The sequence below is a fragment of the Chiloscyllium punctatum genome, chromosome 10, assembly GCF_047496795.1.
Source record: "Chiloscyllium punctatum isolate Juve2018m chromosome 10, sChiPun1.3, whole genome shotgun sequence".
Taxonomy (NCBI): Eukaryota; Metazoa; Chordata; class Chondrichthyes; order Orectolobiformes; family Hemiscylliidae; genus Chiloscyllium; species Chiloscyllium punctatum.
In genome coordinates this window covers 30793006-30820728 of record NC_092748.1, presented here as the reverse complement: position 1 = coordinate 30820728, position 27723 = coordinate 30793006, and the positions used below count along the sequence as shown (strand labels likewise).

General features: G+C 44.9%; 1 protein-coding gene across 5 annotated transcripts in view; it reads left to right on the top strand.

Annotated features, from left to right (window-relative positions):
* LOC140481978 (uncharacterized) overlaps window positions 1-27723 on the top strand; it is a 160860-nt gene that overhangs the window by 72673 nt on the left and 60464 nt on the right. For 4 of the 5 annotated variants that reach the window (XM_072578757.1, XM_072578760.1, XM_072578758.1 and 1 more), the window contains exons 11-14: window positions 7772-8380; window positions 10545-11162; window positions 18733-19350; window positions 24723-25340. In XM_072578757.1, coding sequence (XP_072434858.1) covers window positions 7772-8380; window positions 10545-11162; window positions 18733-19350; window positions 24723-25340 — 2463 coding nt within the window. The remainder of the gene's footprint in view (window positions 1-7771; window positions 8381-10544; window positions 11163-18732; window positions 19351-24722; window positions 25341-27723) is intronic. The other variant, XM_072578759.1, reaches the window with a different exon arrangement.

Here is a 27723-nt window from a genome sequence, read left to right as displayed (position 1 = left end):
TCATAAGTAAAAGGATAGTGAAGGCAGCATTTGGCATTTGGAACTGTAAAACCTGTGCCCACACCTCCTCCCTCACCTCTATCCAAGGCCCTAAAGGAGCCTTCCACATCCATCAAAGTTTTACCTGCACATCCACTAATATCATTTATTGCATTCGTTGCTCCCGATGTGGTCTCCTCTACATTGGGGAGACTGGGCGCCTCCTAGCAGAGCGCTTTAGGGAACATCTCCGAGACACCCGCACCAATCAACCAAACCGCCCCATGGCCCAACATTTCAACTCCCCCTCCCACTCTGCCGAGGACATGGAGGTCCTGGGCCTCCTTCACCGCCGCTCCCTCACCACCAGACGCCTGGAGGAAGAACGCCTCATCTTCCGCCTCGGAACACTTCAACCCCAGGGCATCAATGTGGACTTCAACAGCTTCCTCATTTCCCCTTCCCCCACCTCATCCTAGTTTCAAACTTCCAGCTCAGCACTGTCTCCTTGACTTGTCCGGACTTGTCGAACCTGCCTATCTCCTTTTCCACCTATCCACTCCACCCTCTCCTCCTTGACCTATCACCTTCAACTCCTACCCCACTCTCCCATTGTACTCTATGCTACTCTCTCCCCACCCCCACCCTCCTCTAGCTTATCTCTCCATGCTTCAGGCTCACTGCCCTTATTTCTGATGAAGGGCTTTTGCCCGAAACATTGATTTTGCTGCTCGTTGGATGCTGCCTGAACTGCTGTGCTCTTCCGGCACCACCAATCCAGTATAGGAGTTGGGAGGTCATGTTGCGGCTATACAGGACATTGGTTAGGCCACTTTTGGAATTTTGCCTGCAATTCTGGTTTCCTTCCTATTGGAAGGATGTTGTGAAACTTGGAAGGGTTCAGAAAAGATTTACAAGGATATTGCCAGAGTTGGAGGGTTTGAGCTATTGGGAGAGGCTGAATAGGCTGGGGCTGCTTTCCCTGGAGTGTCAGAGGCTGAGGAGTGACGTTATAGAGGTTGATAAAATTATGAGGGGCATGTATAGGGTGAACCATGAAGGTCTTTTCTCCAGAGTAGGGGAATCCAAATTAGAGGGCATAGGTTTAAGGTGAGAGGGGAAATATTTAAAAGGGACCTAAGGGACAACTTTTCCATGCAGAGAGTCTGTGGAGAATTGAGAAATCCTGAAGTTTGTTGAAGGTTTTATCTCCTTGGACATTGCTGGGTATTCCTGCATCTGTGAAGGTGTCTTCATTCAAGCATTCAGTAGTCACTTTTACACTGGTGGTTTGCTAGGTCTGAAAAAGTGTACTCAGGATTATCCATCTCTAATAAAAGCAAAATATTGCAGATGCTGGAAATCTGACTTAATATCAGGAAGTGGTGGAGTAACTCAGCAAGTCTGGAGGCATGTGTGGGACAGAGCAACAGAATGAAAGTAGAGTCCTGCATGACGCTTCTTTGGAACTCTTTTGAGCTGATGTAAAGCATCTTGAACGTAAATGGGTAGAGACTGAACGGGGGAGGAAATGGTTGAATCAAGATTGGAAGAAAAGGATTCCACAGGCAGCAACTGGCTAAAATGCTAAGTCTACCAGGGTAGTCCTGTTTCGTGATTTCGGGAAGGAGGTTGAAGTGGGCGATGTGGCACTGGGGAACTATCAGGTGAGAAGCTGTGGAATAGATCTCTCCAGAGGAGATGAAGTCAGTGACAGTCCTGTAAACAACAGCTTGATGTTCAGCAGTGGGGGTCATGATCCTGGGAGACAACAGAAAATTCCAAAGAAATTTCATAGTGTACTTGAAACATTTATGCTATTTCTCTTTCCATAGATGTTGCCATACCTGCTGAGTTTTATTTAATTCATCCTTACATCAACAATGTTCACTTTGACTTTTCGCTGTCACACCCTTCTGTCAGGATTGGTCTTGGGAGCTGATTTTCTGATGCACAGCAAACACAAGAAAGTAGTTTGGCTTTCCACAGACTTTGCTCTAAGGGGAAAGCACTGCCAAAACAGAAACAATGTTTGGATAAGTTGCAGCCCTCTTTGTGAGACTGGTGTTGTTATTATGCAGGTTGATTCCTGGCACGTCAGCGATGTGTAGTGTTTACAGGAGTTGAACATGAAGTGTTGTGAATTACAGTTGGCAGTCTAAAGTTCAGTAGCTCTAGGCTCTGAAAGTGATAGGGATCTTGCTAGCTCCAGCAACTCTGACTGGTTTTAACTTAGCTTGAGTGCTTTCAGCTTTATTGATTAGAGAGACCACCTGCAATTATTTATGTTTCATTTCCCATTTGTCAAGTTTAACATTGTCAAAATCACATTTGGTTACTAATTTTCTCAATTGTATGTGAGGTTGCAACTGGCTTTTAAAAAAAATGTTTATTCATGGGACATGCACATCACTGGCTGGCCAGCATTTAATGCTCATCCCTAGTTGGCCTTGGGAAGGCGATAGTGAGCTGCTTTTTTGAACAGCTACAGTCCACGTGCTGTAGGTAGACCCACAATGTCCACTGAGACCGAATTCCAGGATTTTGACCCAGTGACAGTGATGTAATGGCAATATGTTTCCAAATCAGGTTGATGAGTGGCTTGGAGGGGAATATCTCTGCAAGAGTTATTCAGGGTAGTGTCCTAGACCTAACCATCTTGTACTGCTGCTACTGAGCACTGGTGATGGAGAGAGTGCTCCCAATCAGCATATTACTTTGTCTTGAATGGTGTCAAGCTTCTTGAGTGTTGTTGGATCTGCATTCATTTAGTCAAATGTGGTGCAAATCCATTATACTCCTGACTTGTACCTTGTAGATGGTGAGCAGGTTTTGAGAATCAGGAGATGGGTTTTTTGCTGCAGAAGTCCTAGCTTCTGACTTGCTCTTATTGCCACTGTATTTGTACAGAAAGTCCAGTTGAGTTTCTGATCAATGGTAACCCGTTGATAATGTGGGATTCAGTGATGGCAACGTTATTATCTGTCAAGGAGTGGTGATTGTCTCTTATTGGAGGTCGACATTGCCTGGATGTTGTCAAGATCTTGTTGCAGTTGAACATGGATGGCTTCAGTATCTGAGGAGTCATGAATGGTGCTGAACATTGTGCAATCATCAGCGAACATCCCACTTCTGATCTTATGATAGAAGGAAGATCATTAGTGAAGCAGCTGAAGATGGGTAGGTCTAGGACACTACCCTGAGGAACTCTTGCAGAGATATTCTGGAGCTGATTATGACTGACCTCCAACAACTACAACCATCTTCCTATGTGCCAGATATGACTGTTACTAGCAGAGAGTTTGTCGCCTGATTCCCATTGATTCCAGTTTTGCTCAGGCTTCTTGATGTCACACTCGGACAAACGTTGCCTTTTGCTTCTTGCTTAGTGTGTCAGAAGACAATTGTTTCATGGATTGTATTTGTCTTAGTCATGAACTGGATTGTTCCTGCATTTTTCAAGAGTTGTAGTCATTTTGTTCAGATCTTAGTGCCTCAAAAGTATCTTTCAATTCTTAAATGCAGCAGTGGAGAAGTCAACGCTTTAGAGTCATACAGCACAGAAACAGGTCCTTTGGCCCAACCTCTTCACGCTGACCAGGTTTCCTAAACTGAACTAATCCTATTTGCCTGTGTTTGGCCCATGTCCCTCTAAACATTTCCTATACATGTATCTGTCCAAATGTCTTTTAAATGTTGCAATTGGACAACACCTGTCACCTCCTCTGGCAGCTAATTCCATGTATTCACCACTCTTTTTATTTTGTCGTTTGTGTTACAAAACTGTTCATCATGTCCTCAAAACCGTTCTTGCCAGTATGGGAATGTCTGAAGGTGCATCAAAGTGTGGTAGGTTGGGCATAGACAACAGGAGAACATTGATGAAACACATCTCCTTGTTAAATCTGGGATTGTGTACATTTAATGCAGCCTGAAGACAGCTGAAAATGCTGTCTTGTCTGCTGAAACTAGTAAAAACCCTTCAAAAATATTTATAGTTGGAAGGATTGCTTCATATATTATGTCATACACCTTGTCAGTGTGAAGTTTTTGGGATGGCAAAGCCAAAATTAAAACCGCACACAAACCATTTTTTGTTCTTGTTCATTTCTCCTGTTGCAGAGTCCTTCTAGTATGTGTAGTAACCTTAAATGAACAAAATATACCTTGCAGTTTTCAACATACAAAATAACACAATGGAAAAAAACCAGCAACAGTCCTATTGTTTTCTCAGTTTGCCAGAACTGAAGTAAAACATGTATTTCCACCTTCAGGGTTATTATTGCTAACACTCTTACTAATTTAGCCCCATGATAATTGATACTGTTAACTTTGTAACATCCATGGCCAATATGAAGTCAGATGTCATTAATATCTAGAATTCAAAAAAGTTTTTACATTTAAGTCAATAAAATTAAACGTAGAATTTCTGCCTAACCACACTTTATGGAAAATCTGGCATAGTAAAACAACAAATATGTTGTATGATGGATAATTGATATGTTACTGATGATGGTGATGTACATGATGTTGAACTTTGACATCAACAGTCCCATGCTATCAAATCTGAAATGAAAAGAATGAAACAATAAGTGGAAGCCCAATCTGCGCCTCAAGTGGCACTATGATGCCATGGCAATGGTTCAAGGAACAGCAAGGGACTTTCCCTAGTGCTCCAGCTAGTATTTAGCCCTCAATCAATATCTATAAGCAAATTCCAAGTCCAGATTTAGTAGTTAGTGGTGAATGAACAGTGTTTATTGCTCATTTTACAAACACTTGCCAACAAACATTCTGTGTGCAATTTGTGATGCTCAGACAGTCAAAGCAGCACAGGGGATCCAAGGCCTGTGTGAACAGGCCAAAAGTAGTTAAGTCAAATGATTAGATCCTTATTGAGCATGCAATGCAAAGCAGGAAATGTAAACAACAATATTTATCTCAATGTCAGATTGTGTACAGGAAATAGAGATGTTTAAACGAGATAGAGATATAAAGAGACAAAGAAAGTGTAAAATAAACAAAAATAATGACTTGGGACTTTCTGAGGAATGCCAGTCTAACACAGATTGCTATTTTGGTCTATTTTTCCAAAGAAAGGGAGCTGTACATTTCTAAGAGGAGATTTTGCTCATGACTCCCACAGAAGTGCAGAGCTGGACTCCCATTCTGACAGTTTTTCATAGTGTTGAAATGTCAGGAGGAAGGCAAACCATGTCACCTGTTCACAACAGCCAGCTGCTGTATTCTGAAAAGTACAAGTCCTGACAGTCGCTGTCACAGCTGCTGCCAAAGGGTAAACACACAGTGGCATGGTGGCTCAGTGGTTAGCACTGCTGCCTCACAGCTCCAGAGACCCAGGTTTGATTCCAACCTCGGGTGACTGTGTGGAGTTTGCACATGCCCCCATGCCTGCATGGGTTTTCTCCAGGTGCTCTGGTTTCCTCCCACGATCCAAAAGATGTGCAGGTCAGGTGAATTGGCTGTGCTAATTTGCCCATAGTGTTCAGGGATGTGTAGGTTAGGTGCATTAATAAGGGGTAAATATAGAGTAATAGGGTGGGGATTGGGTCGGGTGGGTTACTCTTCGGAGAGTCGGTGTGGACTTTCTGGGCTGAAGGGCCTGTTTCCACACTGTAGGGGTTCTAGACATGAAATGTTGAAGCGGCACGGTGGCTCAATGGTTAGCACTGCTGCGTCACAGCACTAGGGAGCTGGGTTCAATTCCAGCCTTGGGCTACTGGCTGTGTGAAGTTTGCACATTCTCCCTGTGTCTGCGTGGGTTTCCTCCCACAGTCCAAAGGTGTGCAGATCATGTAAATTGGCTGTGCTAATTTGCCCATTGTGTTCAGGGATGTGTAGGTTAGGTGCATTAGTCAGGGGCAAATACAGGGTAGGGGAGTGGGTCTGGGTGGGTTACTCTTTGGAGGATTGCTGTAGACTTGTTGGGCCAAATGACCTGTTTTCACACTGTAGTGATTCGAATTCATCTAGTAAGTGAGATGCTAGGGTGCTGAAAAGTTAGGGAACCAAATGGGTAGGGAGGAGAGGATAGTTTAGCAGTTATTCAGGAGTTAGCCAATGTATATAACTTAATATGTTAATAGTATGATTTAAATGAACACTTTTCAAAGGTTCGATGTGTACTGGAACTGCCCAGTGGACATCTCAATTTCCCAGGCAATTCCTTCACAGAGTGTTTCAATGGGGATTCTGCACTGTCCCCATACACAACTATCATCTCTGTCAACAATTCGTAAAACCTGAAGGAATGCCAAATGTACTTTTCAAAGTAAATTTTCAGGGTTAGAGATGTTATTTGACAGTAATTTAAACTGTTCACATCATTACGAATTAACTTACCCTTGAATGATGAAGCCTTCACTTTCTGCCATTGTCAACTTAATGGATATTGGTATATACATCTCCTGCTACGCAGTGGAACACTGAGTCTGTCAGTGAGGTAGCAGTGTAATGAATCTTCTGAAGCAGCAAGGTAACACTAATTCATCTGTTCAACTGCATGCTGAAAGTTGTTGTCTAATGTACCCCTTAATATCAGTAAGTGTTAATAGTCCCACCGTGACAGTTATCACAAAGCCTCAGCCAAAATTTGATTGTTGCTTTAGAATGATGATGTACATAAATGTGGCCCTTTTGACATTATGACAGTGACCATACTTTTAAAAAGTACATCAGTAGATACACTGCAGTTGTGTGCCCTAGGGACTTAAAAAGGCACTACACAACTGTGAGTATTTTCTTTTTTTTCATGTTTAAGTCAAATGAACTGAACTCTTCACTTGAAAAGATAGGCTAAGGTTGTTTTTGAACTTGAAAGAAACATAGAAGTTACCAAAAGTTAATTGCTTTGCATCACAGTGCAAGTCAGGAACTGATCGACTGTTTCATATTTTGGGTGAAAATTTGAAACTTAAGTTAGTTCTACTAAGATGATTTATCATTTCGAAAAATAGAGAAAATTTTACAAAGGAACATAAATAAATACCAGGGTTCACTGTTCATGAAGCTGATCACTCTATGACTCTATCCAGATAAGGGTAAATCTCCTGAAAGTTAATGGGATTTGCCTCCAACAGTGATTGAAGATATTGAATCAAATCTTCTGATCAGTTTTGGGACCCCTGTATCTGATGATAGCCAGGCAAAAAGCCGACCCACTTAAACTTCCTCCTGATTTTTCTGGCCACATTTCCAATGGAGGACCTAATTAAATTGCCTCAGTGCAGAAAGTCTCAAGGAGTGGGGGATTTCCATACCTCCAATCCATGGCATGCAGCCAAATTCTGATAACTGAGCAGTTAAATATCCCAAAGCTGGTGAACGAATGTGTAATGAAAAGGGTGAATCTGTAGCTCAGTTAATGGGTAGGATGGGTGAGGTAAAGGGATAGATTAGGTGAGGTTAAGGGGTTTATAGCAGTTCAGCTAAATGCATAAGGTAGGAGTTAGGTAAGGTGGTTAGGTCAGGATTTCCCCAGTTCCTCATTGACATCTTAGATTGTATGTTCAATCAATGGCAATTCTGGAGGTTGGAAAATCTGGTCCATTACAATATTAGTATTTGACCACAAACAATGCTCAGCTTAAACGATGGCAAGTAGCCAAAAATTCCACCTCATATGAAAAAAAGAATATGACTTTAACTTTGAGATCATCTCATAACTTACCGGCGACAGGTTTCCTTGATTAGATACAGCCAGATTAGTCAAAACATATTTCAACAAAATTTTCGCTCAGTTAATCAGTGACACTATCTTTCTCTTCTGCAGAAAAGATAAGCAAACGAGACATTGTGTTCCTTATCGATGGGTCAGACTATGTTGGGAACAGAGATTTTCCTTTTGTACGTGACTTTCTCTCAAGAATCATTGAAAACCTCGATATTGGAAGAGACAGAGTGCGAGTCGGTCTGGTACAGTTCAGTAATTACGCACAAACTGAATTCTATCTGAACACTTATTCTTCTGAAGATGAAATTCTGCCTCATGTGCAAGGACTCCGATTGAGAGGTGGGACCCCGTTAAACACTGGAGCAGCACTCGACTATGTTTATAGAAATCACTTCACCAGATCTTCAGGAAGTAGGAAAGAGGAAGGGGTTCCTCAGTTACTGGTGCTCATCACTGCTGGGAGATCCAGAGATTATATCAAACAATCTGTGGATGCACTGAAACGAGCTGAAGTAACAATGTTTGCTGTTGGAACCAGGAATGCAGACTCGGCACAACTCAGAGAGATTGCAAGTGACCCTAGTTTGCTTCTCAGTGTTGACGAATTCCGCTCTCTGCCTCATGCACAGGAGCAGCTGATGATTTCAATGTCAAACCCACCTGCACCATCAGAAGCGACAGACCGCCCAAGTCTTCCAGTAAACCCAGGTATTTTAATTCATTTACTGCTTTAGTCTCAATGTTAATACAGCAATGAGGGATTTTCAAGATTGTGCACTATACTAAATATCCTTAATACTGGTTGCCAGCTTCATTGTAGGCTCAGTAAAGGTAATTAACAAATGTCTCACTGGCTAAAGGTCTTCCAAGATGAAAAATATAATTCAATTGGGGATTTAGTGATGTATTGGATAGTATACATTGAGAGGTATTAAGCATCTCAGGAGTTGAACTTATCATGAGGTGATGAAACAAATTGAAATTCTAAGAATATAGACACTTCTTTACAAAATTTCCCAAATGAAACAACAATAAATGCTAAACTTTAAATGAGCTCCTATTGAGTGAGCAGCATCAGTTAAACATTGTGGGGACTCCCAACATAATTACTGTTGTGGTCATTGCTACTTTGAATTTTGACTTTGAAGTGATTGCGCAATACAATTTAACCAAATTGGTTTTGATTAATGTTCCTACGTTTTGTTTGTGGAGGTTGTGTGGAACATCCAAATGCCAAAATCCTCTTTAAATAGATTTCATTTGATTGCCTCAAGGCTTTAACCTGATGATGTGTCTTTTCCCAGTGAAGGAGACTGAGTATTAGCATATGGACATCTACCATCAAATACGAAGTATGATTAAGCTGTGAACAGAAGTGTGACTGTTTAAGAACAGATGCAAAGTCATCGGATCAGCTTTCTCTCTGCTGACTGATTTCATATACAGACCTGAAACATCTTAGTATCTCTGAAAGGAGAGTATTGTTCTGAATCTTGGTTTTCAAATACCCATGCAGTGGAAGAGATCAGAACAAGCGGAATACAGGGTTGATGGTAGGGTTCTTAGTCAGGTGGAGGAACAGAGGGATCTTGGGGTCTATGTACATAGATCTTTGAAGGTTGCCACTCAGGTGGATAGAGTTTGTAAGAAGGCCTATGGAGTATTATCGTTCATTAGCAGAGGGATTGAGTTCAAGAGTCGTGAAGTGATGTTGCAGCTGTACAGGACTTTGGTTAGGCCACAGTTGGAGTACTGTGTGCAGTTCTGGTCGCCTCACTTTAGGAAAGATGTGGAAGCTTTGGAGAGGGTGCAGAGAAGATTTACCAGGATGTTGCCTGGAATGGAGAGTAGGTCGTACGAGGATAGGTTGAGAGTTCTCGGCCTTTTCTCGTTGGAATGGCGAAGGATGAGGGGTGACTTGATAGAGGTTTATAAGATGATCAGAGGAATAGATAGAGTAGACAGTCAGAAACTTTTTCCCTGGGTACAACAGAGTGTTACAAGGGGACATAAATTTAAGGTGAAGGGTGGAAGGTATAGGGGAGATGTCAGGGGTGGGTTCTTTACCCAGAGAGTGGTGGGGGCATGGAATGCGCTGCTTGTGGGAGTGGTAGAGTCAGAATCATTGGCGACCTTTAAGCGGCATTTGGATAGGTACATGGATGGGTGCTTAATCTAGGTTAGAAGTTCGGCACAACATCGTGGGCCCAAGGGCCTGTTCTGTGCTGTATTGTTCTAAGCTCTTCCAATCAAAGTTGTCATGACAAACTCTCACCCATTGTTTCATTTGATCTGATAGGTTCCCTGGTGAATGTGACTGGACTAAAATATTCTAGCCTTGGAGTGAAAGCAGCTATGATAGAATGGCCACCAACTCTCTACTCTGTCAGTACAGATTCACTATCACTGATAACTTTCCCATTTCCTTTTGGAATTTGGCTTGTTGAAATGACTCATTACTAGGGTCACAGGGAGCTTTGTAGTGCATACAATAGAATTAACCCTATATAAACATAATCAACTATCATCTCAATATTGTTGCTTAAAATAAATCAAATCTTTTCTCTGCTCTGGGTTGAAAGTCTTACTCTGAGCCAATTAATTGTCCAACTGCCATCAAATCAGCGCAGATCATCTCAACCTTCTCCTCTGTGCTTATACTCAATGTTTGTGGTTTTGCAAATAAACATAAGGGCAAGCTTGAACTAAACCTTTATTTCAGAAATCTAGCACAATTTTGAGTTTGATTTGCATCAATATAACCAAAGCATAAACTATTCTGTGCATGTTTGTGATAGAATTTCCCGATACTTCTTATTGTCCTATTCATTGAATATGTACTGCAAGGAATAACACTCTGTATTTCTTCCAGGTGTGCCAGATGGAGGAAGCAAGAGAGACATTGTGTTCCTTATCGATGGGTCAGACTATGTTGGAAATAATGATTTTCCTTTTGTACGTGACTTTCTCTCAAGTATCATTGAAAACCTTGATATTGGAAATGACAGAGTGCGAGTCGGTCTGGTACAGTTCAGTAATTATGCAGAATCTGAATTCTATCTGAACACTTATTCTTCTGAAGACGAAATTCTGCCTCATGTGAAAGGACTCCGATTGAGAGGTGGGACACCGTTAAACACTGGAGCAGCACTCGACTATGTTTATAGAAATCACTTCACCAGATCTTCAGGAAGTAGGAAAGAGGAAGGGGTTCCTCAGTTACTGGTGCTCATCACTGCTGGGAGATCCAGAGATTATATCAAACAATCTGTGGATGCACTAAAACGAGCTGAAGTAACAATGTTTGCTGTTGGAACCAGGAATGCAGACTCAGCACAACTCAGAGAGATTGCAAGTGACCCTAGTTTGCTTCTCAGTGTTGACAAATTCCGCTCTTTGCCTCATGCACAGGAGCAGCTGATGATTTCAATGTCAAACCCACCTGCAGCCCGAGAATTGACAGACCGCCCAAGTGTTCCAGTAAACCCAGGTATTTTAATTCATTTACTGCTTTAGCCTCAATGTTAATACAGCAATGAAGGATTTTCAAGGTTGTGCACTTTACCAAAAATCCTTAATACTGGTTGCTAGCTTCATTGTCATCTCAGTAAAAGTAATTATCTGAGACAACACTGGCTAAAGACCTGACAAGATAAAATAAAATAATTGGGGGGATATAGTGGTGTATTGGATGGTACAAGTTGACAGGTATTAAGCATCTCAGGAGCTGAATTTATTGTGAAGTGAAGAAGCAAATTGAAATTGTAAGAATATAGAGACAAAGTTTCCCAAACTAAAGAAACAATAAATGCTAAACTTTAAATGAGCTCCTATTGAGTGAGCAGCATCAGTTAAACATTGTGGGGACTCCCAACATAATTACTGTTGTGGTCACCACTATATTGAGATTCTACTTTGAAATGATTGTGTAATTCACTTTAAGCAAATTGCTTTTGATTAATGTTGCCATGGTTTGTTTGCTGAGGGTGTGTGGAACTTTTTTTTTAATTTCAAAAATATGCTTTATTCATAAATGATTTGATGGTCTGTACATTGGATCATGCCATACATATGTACATATTTACAAACACAGATTCGACTTTATCCTTGTCCTTTACAATCCTGTGCATTTTTCAATCTTGTATATATACCTATATTTGGCTGAGGCATCAGCAGAGCCCAAAAAAACGTCTGTATGGGCCCCCTGTTCTTCTTTCGGCAGGCCGATCTTACACGGTGGTCTTTCCCCACCGCGCCTTGGCGGCAGCTGCCCCAAGCTTCAGCGCGTCCCTCAACACGTAGTCTTGGACCTTGGAATGTGCCAGTCTGCAACACTCGGTCGGGGTCAACTCCTTCAACTGGAAGATCAACAGGTTTCGGACCGCCCAGAGAGCGTCCTTCACCGAGTTGATGATCCTCCAGGCGCAGTTAATGTTCGTCTCGGTGTGAGTCCCGGGGAACAGGCCGTAGAGCACGGAGTCCCGCGTCACGGCGCTGCTCGGGACGAACCTCGACAAGCACCACTGCATTCCTCTCCAGACTTCCTCTGCATAGGCACATTCCAGAAGGAGGTGTGTGACAGTCTCGTCCCCCCCGCAGCCACTTCGAGGGCAGCGTGCGGTGCGGCAGAGAGTCCGGGCATGCATAAAGGATCTCACAGGCAGAGCCCTTCTCACCACCAGCCAAGCCACGTCTTGGTGCTTGTTGGAAAGTTCTGGCGATGAGGCATTCTGCCAAATGGCTTTGACAGTCTGCTCAGGGAACCGCTCGACAGGATCCGCCCTCTCCTTTTCCCGAAGGGTCTCAAGGACGCTACGTGCTGACCACTTCCTGATGGACTTGTGGTCAAAGGTGTTTTTCCTCATAAATTTCTCCACGAAGGACAGGTGATACGGAACGGTCCAACTACTCGGAGCGTTCCGCGGCAGCGAGGCCAGGCCCATCCTTCGCAACACCGGGGACAGGTAGAACCTCAGTACGTAGTGACACTTGGTGTTTGCGTACCGGGGATCCACGCACAGCTTGATGCAGCCACACACAAAGGTGGCCATCAGGGTGAGGGTGGCATTGGGCGTGTTTTTTCCCCCATTGCACCGGTCTTTGTACATAGAGTCTCTTCGGACCCGGTCCATCTTTGATCTCCAAATGAATTGGAAGATGGCCCGGGTGACTGCGGTGGCACAGGTCCTGGGGATAGGCCAGACCTGTGCCACATATAGCAATACTGAGAGTACCTCACACCTGATGACCAGGTTTTTTCCCGCGATGGAGAGCGACCGTTGCCCCCATCTGCCTAGTTTCTGTCTCATCTTCCTGATCCGCTCCTCCCAGGTCTTGGCGCATGCCCCAGCCCCCCCGAACCAAATACCCAGCACCTTCAGGTGGTCAGTCCTGACGGTGAAGGGGATAGAGGATTGGTCGGCCCAGTTCCCGAAGAGCATGGCCTCGCTCTTGCCTCGGTTTACCTTGGCCCCCGAGGCCCATTCGAACTGGTCGCAGATGCACACGAGTCTGTGCACGGACAGCGGATCCGAGCAGAAAACAGCGACGTCATCCATGTACAGGGAGGCCTTAACCTGCAGGCCCCCGCTGCCAGGAATAGTCACCCCTCTCAGGCTCGCATCCTTCCTGATGGATTCGGCAAATGGCTCTATGCAACACACAAACAAGGCGGGTGAGAGGGGGCATCCCTGCCTGACTCCAGATCTTACAGGGAAGCTATCTGATTCCCACCCATTGATTGAGACTGCACTGACAATGTTGGTGTAGAGCAGTCTGATCCAATTTCCGATTCCCTCCCCAAAGCCCATTTTGGAGAGGACATCCCTCATATATGTATGCGATATCCTGTCAAAGGCTTTCTCCTGGTCCAGGCTGATGAGGCAGGTGTCCACCCCCCTGTCCTGCACGTAGGCGACCGTATCCCTGAGGAGTGCGAGACTCTCAGAGATCTTCCTGCCCGGTACAGCACAGGTTTGGTCCGGGTGGATCACCGATCCCAGAGCAGACCTGACCCGGTTGGCGATGACCTTTGACAAGATTTTGTAGTCTGCATTTAACAGTGAGATCGGTCTCCAATTTCTAATTTCCTCCCTCTCCCCCTTCCGCTTGTAGACGAGGGTGATGATGCCTTTCCTCATGGATTCACTCATGGTACCTGCCCGAAGCATACTGACATACACCTCCAGCAGGTCCTGGCCGATCAAGTCCCAAAGAGCGGAATAAACCTCGACCGGTAAGCCGTCGCTTCCGGGAGTTTTATTCTTTTCGAAGGACTCGAGGGCCTTGGTCAGTTCATCCAGAGATAGCGGCTGGTCCAGCCTCTCTCGTGTTCCGTCATCTAGGACCTCCGTGATAGAGGACAGGAACGACTGGGAGGCCGCGCTGTCGGTTGGCTTCGAGTCATACAGGCTGGCGTAGAAGGATTTGCTGATCCTCATGACGTCAGCCTGAGATGACGTTACCGAGCCATCTTCTTTCTTCAGGCTGCTGAGCACGGAGCTCTCTTTGTGCACCTTCTGGAAGAAGAAACGTGAGCACGTCTCGTCCTGCTCCACCGAGCGGACCCTGGACCGGAAGATTATCCTGGAGGCCTCCGAGGCAAAGAGCGAGGCTTGCTGGCCCTTCACCTCCTTGAGGTCCTCCGTGACATCGACCCCCATCGTCTGCAGCAGGAGCAGGTTCTGCATACTTTCCTGGAGCTGGGACAGTTTTCCCCGCCTCTCTCTCGCCTCCTGGACACCTTTGAGGATAAAGAACCTCTTGATGTTCCCTTTTACCGTTTCCCACCAGTCCGCTGGAGACTCAAAGAGGGGCTTCACGGTTCTCCAACCTGCGTAATCCCTCTTGAGCTCTTCGATGTTTCCCGGGGTCAACAGCTTAGTGTTCAGTTTCCACGTTCCCTTGCCCGCCCGCTGTTCATCCTGTAGGTGACAGTCGGCCAGCAGGAGGCAGTGGTCAGAGAAGAACACCGGCTTGACGTCGGTGGATCTGACCGAGAGCCTTCGGGACACAAACAGGTAATCTATCCTTGAGCGGATAGACCCGTCTGCCCGTGACCAGGTGTATCTACGCTGCGCTCCATCTGCAGGGGCGCTGAAGACGTCGTGCAGCTTGGCGTCTTTGACCGTTTCCATCAGGGCCCTGGACGTAGCGTCCGGTTTACTGTCCCCCCCGCCGGATCGTCCATCTGCATCAATGATGCAGTTGAAGTCTCCGGCCAGAATGACCGGCCTGGACGTAGCCAGCAGCAGTGGAAGCTGTTGCAGGACGGCCAACCGTTCACTCTTACCCACTGGGGCGTACACGTTGATTAGTCTCACGGGAGCGTTTCTGTATTTAACATCCGCGACGAGGAGGCGCCCGCCCACCAACTCCTTAACCTCGGAGATGGTGAAGTTGCCTCCCCGCAACAGGATACCCAGGCCGGAGGCGCGGCTATCGTTGCCCCCCGACCACACTGACGGCCCGTGGGCCCACAAGCTCGACCATCTCCTGTAACTGCTGAGGTGCAGTATCCCACACTCCTGCAGAAACAGGACATCGGCTTTGACGTTGGCCAGGAAGGCCAGCGTTGAAACACATCGCGTAGCTGCTTTAATGCTACGCACATTTATGCTGGCAATTTTAAACCCCATTTTAACAGTTTACGGGGTTCCCAGTGTCCATTTTCTTCTGGTCTTGCTCCAGTGGGGTAGCTGCGTGCATCCCCGTGGTGACAGCAAACTGCTGGACCTTCCCAGGGCTGAGGTAGTTGTCCGGCTCCACGCTGGAGTCATTTCCCCGCTCTGGTGTCATCGTGTCGGACCCAGGGTCCTCATCGCCCCGTTCTCTATCTGACAGCAGGGCTGTCACTGGGACGCTGCTCCCAGTTCCCTGGAGCTGTGGGCCGGTGGGTACCCCTTGGTTCTCACCGGGTAGGGGGAGGCCTTCACCCACCCCCTCAGAGGGATCGTCTTTTCCTTCTTGGGCGGTGCTGCCCTCCTTTCTCCCCACGGCGCTCTGCCTCTTCCTCCGGAGGCGACCCTTCTTGCGCCCATCCTCACCCTCGGAGGAGCTGCCTGTATCCTCCTCTTGGAGGTGTCTCTTCCCCCTTCGCTTGGTGGCTTTCGGGCCCTCGAGAGGTTTCCTTTTCCTGTTTTTAACGATAATCCACTGCTCTGCCTCCTTTGATCCCTCCTCTTCCATTTCCTCCGTCTGTCTTGCAGGAGCTTGGGTCGGCTGCTGCATCTCCCCGCTGTCTGCCGCCTGCTCCTCTACAACCTTCCCTTCCTTCTGGGTGCCTCCAGGCACCGTTCCTTTGCTGATTCGCGGTACCTCGTTGGACTTTGTCGGTCCGCGGCTCGTGTTGCCACCTCCGGCCATCTGTGCGTAGGTGGCGGCTCCTCGTCTTGGGCAGGCCTTGTACATGTGGCCCGCCTCCCCGCACAGGTTGCAGCTCTTTTCCTCCCGACAGTCCTTAGTCAAGTGACCCTCCTGTTTGCAGTTCCTGCAGATGATCACTTTGCAATCCACCGCCACGTGTCCCGACTTCCCGCAGGTTCGGCACACTTTGGGCTGCCCTGCATATGTCAGGTAGCCTCTGCTCCCTCCGATTGCGAAGCTCGAGGGTGGGTGGAGGATGTTCCCACTGTCATCGGCCCTCAGAGTTACCTTGACCTGCCTCTTACTGGTCCAGATCCCAAAGGGGTCGATCACATCAGTGGCTTCTCCCTCAACTTGGACGTACCTTCCCAGGAAGGTCAGGACATCAGCCGCTGGAACGTAGGGGTTGTACATATGGATTGTAACAACCCGATTCCTCTGTGCAGGAAGCACACACAATGGGGTCGCCGACAAGATGGAAAACAGCTGCTCCCCTTCCTTCTCCTTGAAGACCTTCAGGAGCTGTTCGCACTGCTTCACGCTTCTGAAGGTCACATCGAAGTAGCCTGCCCCAGGGAAATCCTGCAGGCAGTACACGTCTGCGGCTACAAGGCCACAACACTCCAGCAGAACTTTCTTCACAAACACTCTCCGATCCACCGGTGTGTGCTCCTCCACCTTCTTCACAGTCACCCTGACTGTGTTCCGAATGCCCTGGCCCGGGCGGCGAGTGGCTGCTGAGGCCATAGCTCAGAGGTTGGCTGGTCCCTGAATTGGTGTTAGGCCGAAGCCAGCGTGAAGATCCACCAAGAGCAGGTCAGCACAACCAAACAATCCTCCAACGTCCAATCACGATCCAGCGATGGTCTCCAGCAGCTCCGACGACTCGCAACACGACCCCCGCAGTACTTCCCCCGCCAGCACGCTTCTGCTGCGTCGAACCTCCAACACTCGACCAGAATCTCTTCCTCTGGTCCTCAGGAACGACACATATTCCGAGCCAAAAGGCCGAGAATCCACTTTAAATAGTTTTTGTTAGATTGTCTGGAGGCTTTAACCTTGTGGCTGTTGCTGTGTCTTTTCACAGTGAAGGTGACTGAGTATTAGCATATGGACATCCACCATCAAATACAAAAAATCTGTGAACAGAAGTGTGAATGTTTACGAACAGATACAAACTCATCAGATCAGCTTTCTCTGCTGACTGATCTCATATACAGACCTGAAACATCTCAATATCTCTGACTGATAAGAGAGTATTCTTCTGTACCTTGGAGGTCAGGCAGCATCTGTATAGAGAGAGCCATGGATGCTGCCTGACCTGCTGTGATTTCCAGCATTTTTCACTTTCAGTTCAGAATTTTGTGTCTGCATTAATTTGCTCCTACTTGTTCTGTATCTTAGCTTTCAAATACCCATCCAGAGGAGCAGAGTAAAACAATCTTTTCCAATCAAAGTTGTCATACAAACTCTCACCCATTGTTTCATTTGATCAAATAAGTTCATTGGTGGGTGTGACTGGATTAAAATATTCTATCCTTGAGGTGAAAGCAGCCATGACAGAATGACTAACCCTCTACTCACTCAACAACGGTTCACTATCACATTGATAGCGTACCCAATTTCCCTGTGGGATATAGTGTATTGACTTAATTCATTAATAAGGTCACAGGAGCTTTCTAGTGCATACAACAGAATGAACCCTTTGTAAGTTTAATCGAGTATCATCTCAATATTGTGATATAAAATAAATCATGTCTTTTCTCTGCTATGGGTTGGAAGTGTTGCTCTGAGCCAATTAATTGCCCAACAGCCATCAAATCAGCTCAGATCATCTCAGCCTCCTCCTCCTCTGTGTGAACTTCTACTCAATCTTTGTGGTTTTGCAAATAAAAATAGGTGTAAGCTTGAACTGAAACTTTGCTTCATAAATTTAATACAACTTTGAGTGTGCTTTCAATCAAGATAGCCAAAACAGAAACTATTTTGTGAACGTTTGTGAGAGAATTTCTCCAGAGTTCTTAAAATTCCTATTACTGTATTTACTCGAGTAAAAGTTGATTTCATGTAAAAGTCAATTCCCTATTTTTGGCCAAAGAATTTGAATTTCCCATTTATCTTGTGTAAAAGTCAACTCTAGTTATTCACAGATAACAGACCAACATTTGTGAGTCAGGTACTATCCTGTACATAAATGTTACAGTGGGGAAATTAATACTTTTTCACGATATTGTATATTTTGATGTACAATTCACACCAATTTGGCATGAAAGCTTAAGACTCATCAGGTCAGACTCAGGTGACAACTTATTACTTTGGCAGAAAACTAAGATTGCACAAAAGCTGCCTGCTGAACTAGAAGATAAGATGTTACAGTTTCACCAGTTTGTAATCAGAAATTGGCAGAAGGAAGGTTACGTATTATCACACATTTTTGTTTCTATTGTCTTTATCCGGTAATTATTATAGATGGTTGTGTTTTGTTTTCTTTATTTGTTTAGAGATCAGTTGGGCTTCTGCTCATGATATGGGATTTTGGGCTGTAGCATGAGTTTCAGCCTTTCAAAAGTACTATCCATGTAATAGTTGACCCCATAAATTTAACTTTAAAAAAAGTCTAAAAATGTGTCTTTTACACGAGTATATACGGTAATTGTATATGTATTGCAAGCAATGATGCTGTATGTTTCTTCTAGGTGTGCCAGACGGAGGAAGCAAGAGAGACATTGTGTTCCTTATCGATGGATCTGACAATGTCGGGAAAAGAAATGTTCCCTTTGTCCGTGATTTTCTCACAAGTATTATAGAAAATCTCGATATTGATAGTGACAAAGTGCAAGTCGGACTGGTACAGTACAGCAATTTTGCAGAAACTGAATTCTATCTGAACACTTATTCTTCTGAAGATGAAATTCTTTCCCATGTGGAAGGACTAAGACTGAGAGGTAGGAATACTCTTAATACTGGAGCAGCACTGGATTATGTCCTTAGAAATCACTTTACCAGATCTTCAGGAAGTAGGAAAGAGGAAGGTGTTCCTCAGTTATTGGTGCTCATCACTGCTGGAAGATCCAGTGATGATTTTAAACTACCTGCGGATGCATTGAAGCAAGCTGCAGTCATAATCTTTGCCATAGGAACCAAAGATGCAGACCCAGCACAATTGAAAGAAATTGCAATTGACCCTAGTTTGGTCTTCAGCATTCAAGAATTCAGCTCTCTGCCAAATATACAGGAGCAGTTAATGACGCCATTATCAACTCTGGCTGCCTCAAGAGTACCAACTCAAAGACCAACTGTTGCTGTTACACAAGGTACTTATGTTTTCTGTTCTTCTCAGTTGTGCCATATTTGCCAACAACAACTACAAATTAAGGTAAAGGCTCTTTATAAGTTTAAAATACTCTAAACTGTTTCGACATATAACAATGAGCCACTCAAAGAAAGGTTTGGTCAGATGAAAAAATATTGATAAAAAAAACAAGAAGTTTCTTAGAGATGGAAAGCAAGGTAGAGAGACAGAAGCAAGTTTTTAGAGAGTGTTCCAGAGGTTAGGGCCTTGGAAGTGAAAGATAGAGCCACCAACATATCAGAATTAACGAGTACAGATGTCTTAGAGAGACGTGGAACAGAAAAAGATAGAGGCAAGGCCACAGAGGAGTTTGCTTAACTGGGAGCTGATGTAATGGAGGGCACAGTAAATACATGGATCAAAAATAATCACTATTACATGACAGGTCTGTTTACAAAGATCATGGAGCAAATTAACTTTTTATGTAGTTAATTATATGAAATTTAATGAATACAAAATTAAAAATGAATGGATTGAAGACAATTGAGAGTAGGTTTGATAGATGAGACCCAATACTTGTAATTTGGTTTCATCAAATTTATCCTCCAATGCATTCAGCATTAAAATATGAATATCATTACTTTGTGAAGGAAGCATGAAGGTAATTATTCAGCTCTTGTTTGGCTTAACAGCACCAAATAAGCATTATGCAAATATCCAGGATGTGAACATATGTTCAAAGCTGACATTTGAGTGCAGTACTAAGGGAGAATTGAATCAAAAATGATCTTTGTAATGAAATGTTAACTTGAGGTCTAATCTGCTTGTTCAGTGGGGTACCAACAATCATGTTGTCCTTCCTAAAGTAAGACACTGTTCTAACCAATATTCCTCTCTTGACTAATGCCATTTCACCTCATTTACTATTTTGGTAGCACATGGCTGCTGTGTTTGTCTAAGTTGCACAAAATTGCATTGGAAAAGTAATGTCTTAGTCCTGAAACACTTAGGAATGGCCCAAGGATGTTTTAAGATTCTCTGACAATGCTATTGAGTTTAGGAGTTGGGATGTCATATTGCGGACATTCGTGAGGCCACATTTGGAATACAGTCTGCAATTCTGGTCTCCTTGCTATAGGAAAGGTATTGTGAAACTTGAAAGAGTGCAGAAAAGATTTACAAGAATGTTGCTGGGGTTACAGGGTTAGAACTATAGGGAGAGGCAGAATAGGCTGAGGATATTTTCCCTGAAGCATTGAAGGCTGAGGGGCAACCTTACAGAGGTTTGGAAAATCCTGAAAGACATGGGTAGAGTGAATAGACAAGGTCTTTTTCCCCTAGTGGAGGATAGTGGAGTTCAAAACTAGAGGGCAAATGTTTAGGGTGAGAGGGGAAAGATATAAAAGGGCCTAAGGGGCAACTTGTTCATGCAGAGCATAGTGCATACGTGGAATGAGCTGCCCAAGGAAGTGGTGGAGGCTGGTACATCGAAAAGGCATCTGGATGGGTACATGAATAGGAAGGCTTTAGAGGGATATGGGCCAAATGTTGGTACAGAAGAATAGATTAATTTAGGATATCTGGTCAGCATGGATGAGTTGGACTGAAGGGTCCGTTTCTGTGCTGTACATCTCTATCACTCTATACATTTCTTCTTCTCACACCTCAACTATTACATTGTATTTAAATGGGCAATTTTCATTTTTCCTTTCACATTGGTGGGTTTTAAACGCACCAAATAATTTTATAAATCTAAGATATTCTTTTTCCCATTTAGAGATAAAAGCATTGAGCTGAACTTTTATTTTTTTCGGCTCGGTCCAAGTTGCATCGAGTTTTTTGGAGGGCTTTTTGGCACATGGCCAATGAGTTTCCTCATGTATCTTTCCAAACTCAATGAGTATTAGCCCACAAGTCCCTATGGTGTTGCTCAAGTCCAATGTCTGTCCCATCTCACCATGCACCAATCTGGGGCCAACTTGCAATTCAGTGGCTATCTGCTGACTGGCAACTCTTGTGCCTGTGCCCTCGCTGAAAGACTGATGTGAGTATGGACAAGAGCCGGTAATCTGGCATTGCCTCTCCCCACCAGCATGCACCAAAGGCACGCTGACAGCATGGCTGATACTTCCTTGCACAGGCATCACCATCTCCCACCCTTGTCACTGTTTAGCCACCATGCCACACCATCCAGCCGTCTGTACCTACCTCCTATCTGAACATCCTCTACCCACCCGCTACCTTGTCCCTGATGCCAACTGTCAATCTGTATCGTGTCATTGTTCAGTAAGGTGACAACATGTACAGGCAAGCAACTGGACAAAAACAAACATGAGTATCTAACTACAGACAGCAAAAGGAAACACAAACAAATCTAACAGCGATTGAGGTTCACCTCAACAATATAAACCAGATTTCTGATTCATGACCAAAAATTAATTCACATTCTTCAGTTGTCTGCTGCACCCAGCTCTCAACTATTGGAAGCAGATGTCAGTGAGGTTTGCTTTAGTTTGTAGTTTCCAACGTAGCTGAGTTCTATCATGGGCAAAAACAGCTTCCTCTTCCCCCAGTGTTCCCATTCTCCACCTTGGAAGACTATTCCCATTTCTCCAGTTTCTCCATAGCCAGCACATTGCCTTGTTACCTGCTCCGGTTACACACCAAGACAATGCGGCACACTCTTTCCGGACTATACTGGAGGACTGGTCGAAGAACGGGAACCATATCTTCACCACCCCCAGCATCTGTTCCATCATGCTTCTCGTCAAAACATGAGCAGCACTGTGTCTGTGCATAGCATCAGTCAGCCAGTTGCATGATGGTATCACGAGCAATAGACACAGAGGGTAACTCTTGACCCCAATAACCAGCTGTGAGTCTGGGCCCTCAAATGCGACGGGTATGTGAGAGTGCTCCAGGCTGGAGGAGTCATAGCAGTTGCTAGGGTAGTGGGCACAAACGTCCAGAAAGCGGTAACGGTGATCACTGATCACCTAGACATTAATCAAATGGAACTCCTTCCTATTGGTGAAATCCGCAGCATTGTGATACAGCCCTCTCAGTGCAACATATGTACAGTCAATGTCACCCTGCTGGGTGTGCTTGCTACATTCCCGAATCCCACTGACCACGCTAAAGCACAAAACCCCTTCATTGGAAAATGCATTGCTTCCTAGAAGGAGCCAGTTGCATGGAGGTTCAGAGCAACATTCACTTTCACAGCCTCCCACTCCTATGGCCTTCAGATCCTGCTCCAGTATCCAGCACAGTTCCAGCACCATGTCCTGCAACATACAGAGCCCCCATCAACACTACACATTGCTTGTTCCCAAGAAGTGGAGTTGGCCTCAGAAAGCCTTGGGCAAGATGTGCACCCTATCTGTCCCGAGAGGCCATGTGACTGCAAATTCTCCCTGAGCCGGGTACTACCCGTCCTCCATTCGGGCCTTCTGTTGCTGCTGCTTGGCCTTCTCTCATCCTTGGATCCTCCAACATCTGCCTTCGCCTTCCTAGGCAGGCAGCCACAGTGACCAGCATCCCAACAGCAGCTGGGAACAGGGTGCTCTGTGGAAAGGACCTCAGTAGGGAAGAGAAGAAGTGACAAAGTTTAGATCTCAGTGCAGTCACTGATGGCTTACTGTGCAGATGGGGGCTGAGGATGTTTCACCTTACTGTGCAGATAGGGGCTGAGGATGTTTCACCTTACTGTGCAGATAGGGGCTGAGTATGCTTCCTCTTACTGAGCACATATGAAGATAAATGACCCCATCATCCTTGCACATTCAGGCTCAGCCTGGGTGGTAACCTGGTGAAGATGTTGTGCCAGCTGAGTGACCACCCAATGTCATCAGGAAAGGAGTGCCTCCTGCACTCTCAGAGGCTACCAACCCAGTGCCTACTTCACATACTCAGCTTCACACTGCTTTCATTACAGACCATTGTATCATTTACACAATAGATGAGGATGGAGTGTTGTGATGCTCACAGAGGACATTTGGAAGTTGGATGAGTTGTCACTGACAGGATTGACATTTTTGTGGCATTGTTTGCTGCTTTCTTGAACATTATGGTGATGCCTACATGCAATTTGCAAACACAAGCAATTTGCATGTTTCCTTTGACCTTCATTTGACCCCTAAATATCAACACTCTGTATGCACAGCAAAGAGGCGATGAAATGATTGGATGCCAGAGCTGGAAGGCTTAATATTTTCGAAACTGGGACAAGAGAAGACAGCTGGTCTTTTAACCAGCCCACTGAAGCACTCAGCAGCTCCTGTAGCTGCCTTTAATCTGCATCCAATGATGGTGGGCAAACTCTATCCCATACCCATACTTCCAGAATGAAAGTAGCTCCATTTGGACAATTTTCCCAGGTGGGAGCACAGGGATGGGAAATTTCCCAACTCAAGTTACTTTCCATTGGGATGATAATTGCAGTTTTCAGATTCAAGAGTCAACAAGTCTTATTGATCTGAAATATCATCTACATTTCTCTGCCTTATTTCAGATCTTTCACATTTTCAGCATCAGCATTGTTTTTCCTCAGCTTCATTCAGTTTGTTAAATTCCTTCTTGATTCTGATTGTAGTTTAATTTTCTTGATACACTAGGTTTTGGAATGCGGTAACCTGGTACATGGTACATTACAGCTTGTTGAATATTTGCGCTTTATTTCACCAAGCAGAAAAGCTTTTTTTTTTCATTTTCATAAGGTTTGCTTTCTACTACATTTTCCTTCCCAATTCCACTCCACACAAACTTGGATTAATTCAAAACTTTTCAGCTCATACCTCCTTTCCCATTACATAAGCCTATTACTCTTGTCCTTGTCATTTTTCAATGTGAGACTGCGGATCCAATTTAAGATCCTGAGTTTTCTTCAGCTCCCAGCATACCATGACACAGTTTTTCTGATCTGCAGCTTAGTGCATATGTGATTTTCTGTTGTGGACACCCTTCACTCTGTCACGTCATGGGCAATTAGGTTCCCTGTGTTGAAATGTAAGCTTTACAATTGTTTTTTAAGGTATTGTACAACCTTCTGTTACTTTTGTCACCCGTGCACTTTCCTCCTCCCTTATTTGCACAACTTGTGTCTCACACTATGCAGCTACCTCATCCTGAAAATTCCTCTCCTCATTCTTTATTACTTCCCATCTTCCAACCCTTCTACAAAATTGACCCCTTTGATCATGCCTCCTGCCGCTGTTGCAAACTTGACTCCTGATAAATGTCCTTCTGCTTGCATTGAGATATTGTTGAGATATCTTGAGATATCTCTTGAGATATTGTTATATAATTAAGGCTGCATAAATGCAAATTAAACTACTTAAAAATTGCACAAACATTATGTGATGTACTGTGAATTATAATGCATGTTTATTCCAGTTGCTTCTGAAGAAGGAATGAAGAGAGATATTGTGTTCCTTATCGATGGATCAGATAATGTTGGAAACACACATTTTGCTCTTGTCCGTGATTTTCTCATAAATATAATAGAGAATCTCGATGTTGGACTTGACAGAGTTCAAGTAGGTCTGATACAGTACAGCACATATGCAGATACTGAGTTCTACTTGAACACCTACTTATCCAAGGCTGATATTCTGTCTCATGTGAGAAGACTGAGGCTGAAAGGTGGGGCCAGACGGAATACTGGTGCAGCCATGGATCATGCCTATCGATACCATTTCATCAACTCTGCAGGAAGTAGGAAAAGCAATGGCGTTGCTCAGTTTTTGGTGCTCATCACTGGTGGAACATCTAACGATGATGTTAATCGAGCTGCTGCTGCATTGAAACGAGCTGCTATAATGAGTTTTGCAGTTGGAGTCAAGAATGCAGCTTTAGCAGAGCTGAATGAAATTGCCATTGATCCCAGTTTAGTCTTCAGTGTAAGTGAATTCCGTTCTTTACCAAATATACAAGAGGACGTGACAACACTATTGTCAACTCTGCCTTCTCCACGGGTAATACCTGAAGAGCCAACTGTTGTCATTGAACCAGGTAATTGATATTTTGTTTCGTTCAAGGCAAGATGTATAGGATGTCACTGTCAATGAAAATATATTCAGTACTAGCAAATCATCCATAATGCCGATCATGGCAGTTCAGAAAGTATAAGCTTTCATAACATGAAAGGTGACAGCAAAACTGTGAAAGGGTAGGTGAAAGGGGGGTGTGAGTTGTTTTTCTGACATTAAGTGTGTGAAGTACAGCCACTTGGGGGCAGGGTTTCTCATGCAAGTGCATTCAGCTCAGCTCAGCTAATTGGATGTCCATACATGGGTAAAACACAACAATTTATGGACAAGGCAGGAAAGTCTGCTCCCCATCTCCAGTGTCCAAGAGCAAGCAAAAGCTAGTGCCACCGTTCAGCAATGCCTTCTTAAAGGTTCTTCTGAAGGTTGTCCAGGAGAGAAGGGAAGTGCTCTTCCATAGGATTGGCAACAGAAGGTCATCCTAACTGACAAAGGCAGCCTGGACCAAGGTGGTCTGTGTCCTTGAGCAGCTCAAGGGAACCTGGCTCCAGTTCCACATTAAGATGAATGATCCAGCTGCACTTCTGCAGGGTGTATACAGGGTATGTTGTCTGCTAACGGAGAAGCACAAGCAAGAAGGGGGAAGGTCAGGCAGTGGTGCCAGATGGCAGATCCAATTTAAAATCCAAATTTTTCTTCAACTCCCACCACACCGTGGCACAGTTTTTCTGATCTGCAGCTTAGTGCACATATGATTGTCTGTTGCACACGGCCTTCACTCTGCCATGTCATGGGCAATTACTTTCCCTGTGTTGACACATGAACTTTACAGTTGTTTTGAATGTACTGTACAACCCCTGTCACTTTTGTCACATATGCACCTTCCTCCTCCCTTGTTTGTATCATTTGTGTCTCGCACTATGCAGCTACCTCATCCTGAAACTTTCTTCCTAATTCTTTTTTACTTCCCATCTTCCAACTCTTCTACAAAATTGACCCTTTTGATCATGCCTACTGCTGCTGTTGCAAACTTGATGCCTGATACCTGTCCTCCTGCTCATGTATAGGCTGAAGCAAACAGTAGAGAAGGCTACCCAATTCTGTCTGACAACATATCTCCAATACGCGAGCACACAGCCATTGGTCTGGGTCGGAGCCACTTTGGACAGCCAGTGCACACAGACAAATTAAAGACAGGAGTAGGCCATTGGCCTGGCTAGACTTTTAAAAAAAATTTCGCTTGTGTGACATGCGTGTTGCTGGTGAAATAACTCCACAGAGATTAACAGCCCCAATTTGGGGAGCTCATATTCTGGCTGACCTCGTTACAATCATTACATCCCTTCCCCCTCAGAGTCCAAGGACATAGGCCAGCTTTCTCTCTTGTAGCTCCATCCTGGGGCATTTTCGCACGGAGTATGATTCACCCGACTCAGCCTTGTATCTGGGCGGCATGTACCGAATGATAGCCTGCCTCTTGCGGCTAGAGAAAGTTGGAAGAAATTCATCCTCTTCTTCAGGTGTCAAGGCTGCAACATCCTCCATGTCCATCTCAAATTCCAAGGTTTGTAGGACGCAAGATGGAGGAGGAGAACCCATTGTTTCAGACAGACTTTTCCTCTGTTCTGAACAGCTGGGTATGTTTTGCTCCCATCCTGCTTGTAAGCTTGCAGCTTTCGTGGGGTCCACATGCTTGTTCAGGACCACCTCATCTACCCAAACCTTTGTATATCATGTTGACCATACCTCCTACCCATGCAGGGCCATTCCATGCTTTCGGCACCAACCTTCATCCCTTTAAGTAAACTGTCTCACTTAGGGGAGTCTTGAGTCTGGCATTGGCATCCCCAACGCCACTTCACAACCTCTCACCCTGCTTAGGTCTGGGAAGATCAGATTTAACCTGGTGCGGAATCTTCTCTCCATTAGCAACTTCATTGGAGCTATTGCTGTAGTTGCATGAGGGGCAGCACGGTGGCTCAGTGGTTGGCACTGCTGCCTCACAGCACCAGGGACCCGGTTTCAATCCAGCCTCCGGCAACTGTCTGTGTGGAGTTTGTACATTCTCCCCGTGTCTGCATGGGTTTCCTCCGGGTGCTCCAGTTTCCTCCCACAGTCCAAAGATGTGCAGGTTAGGTGAATTGGCCATGTTAAATCGCCCCTAGTGTTGAGCGATGTGTAGGTTATGCGCATTAGGCAGGGGTAAATGTAGAATAATAGCATAGGGGAATGGGTCTGGGTGGGTTACTCTTCGAAGGGTCGGTGTGGACTCGTTGGGCTGAATGGCTTGTTTCCACACTGTAGGGATTCTATGAAATAATCAAATAGGTACTGGGCCTGTCTGGTTTCTAGAGAAGTTTAAGTTGTTTCTTAAACTTGCTTTCAAAGTTTGGACTGCTCTTTCTGCA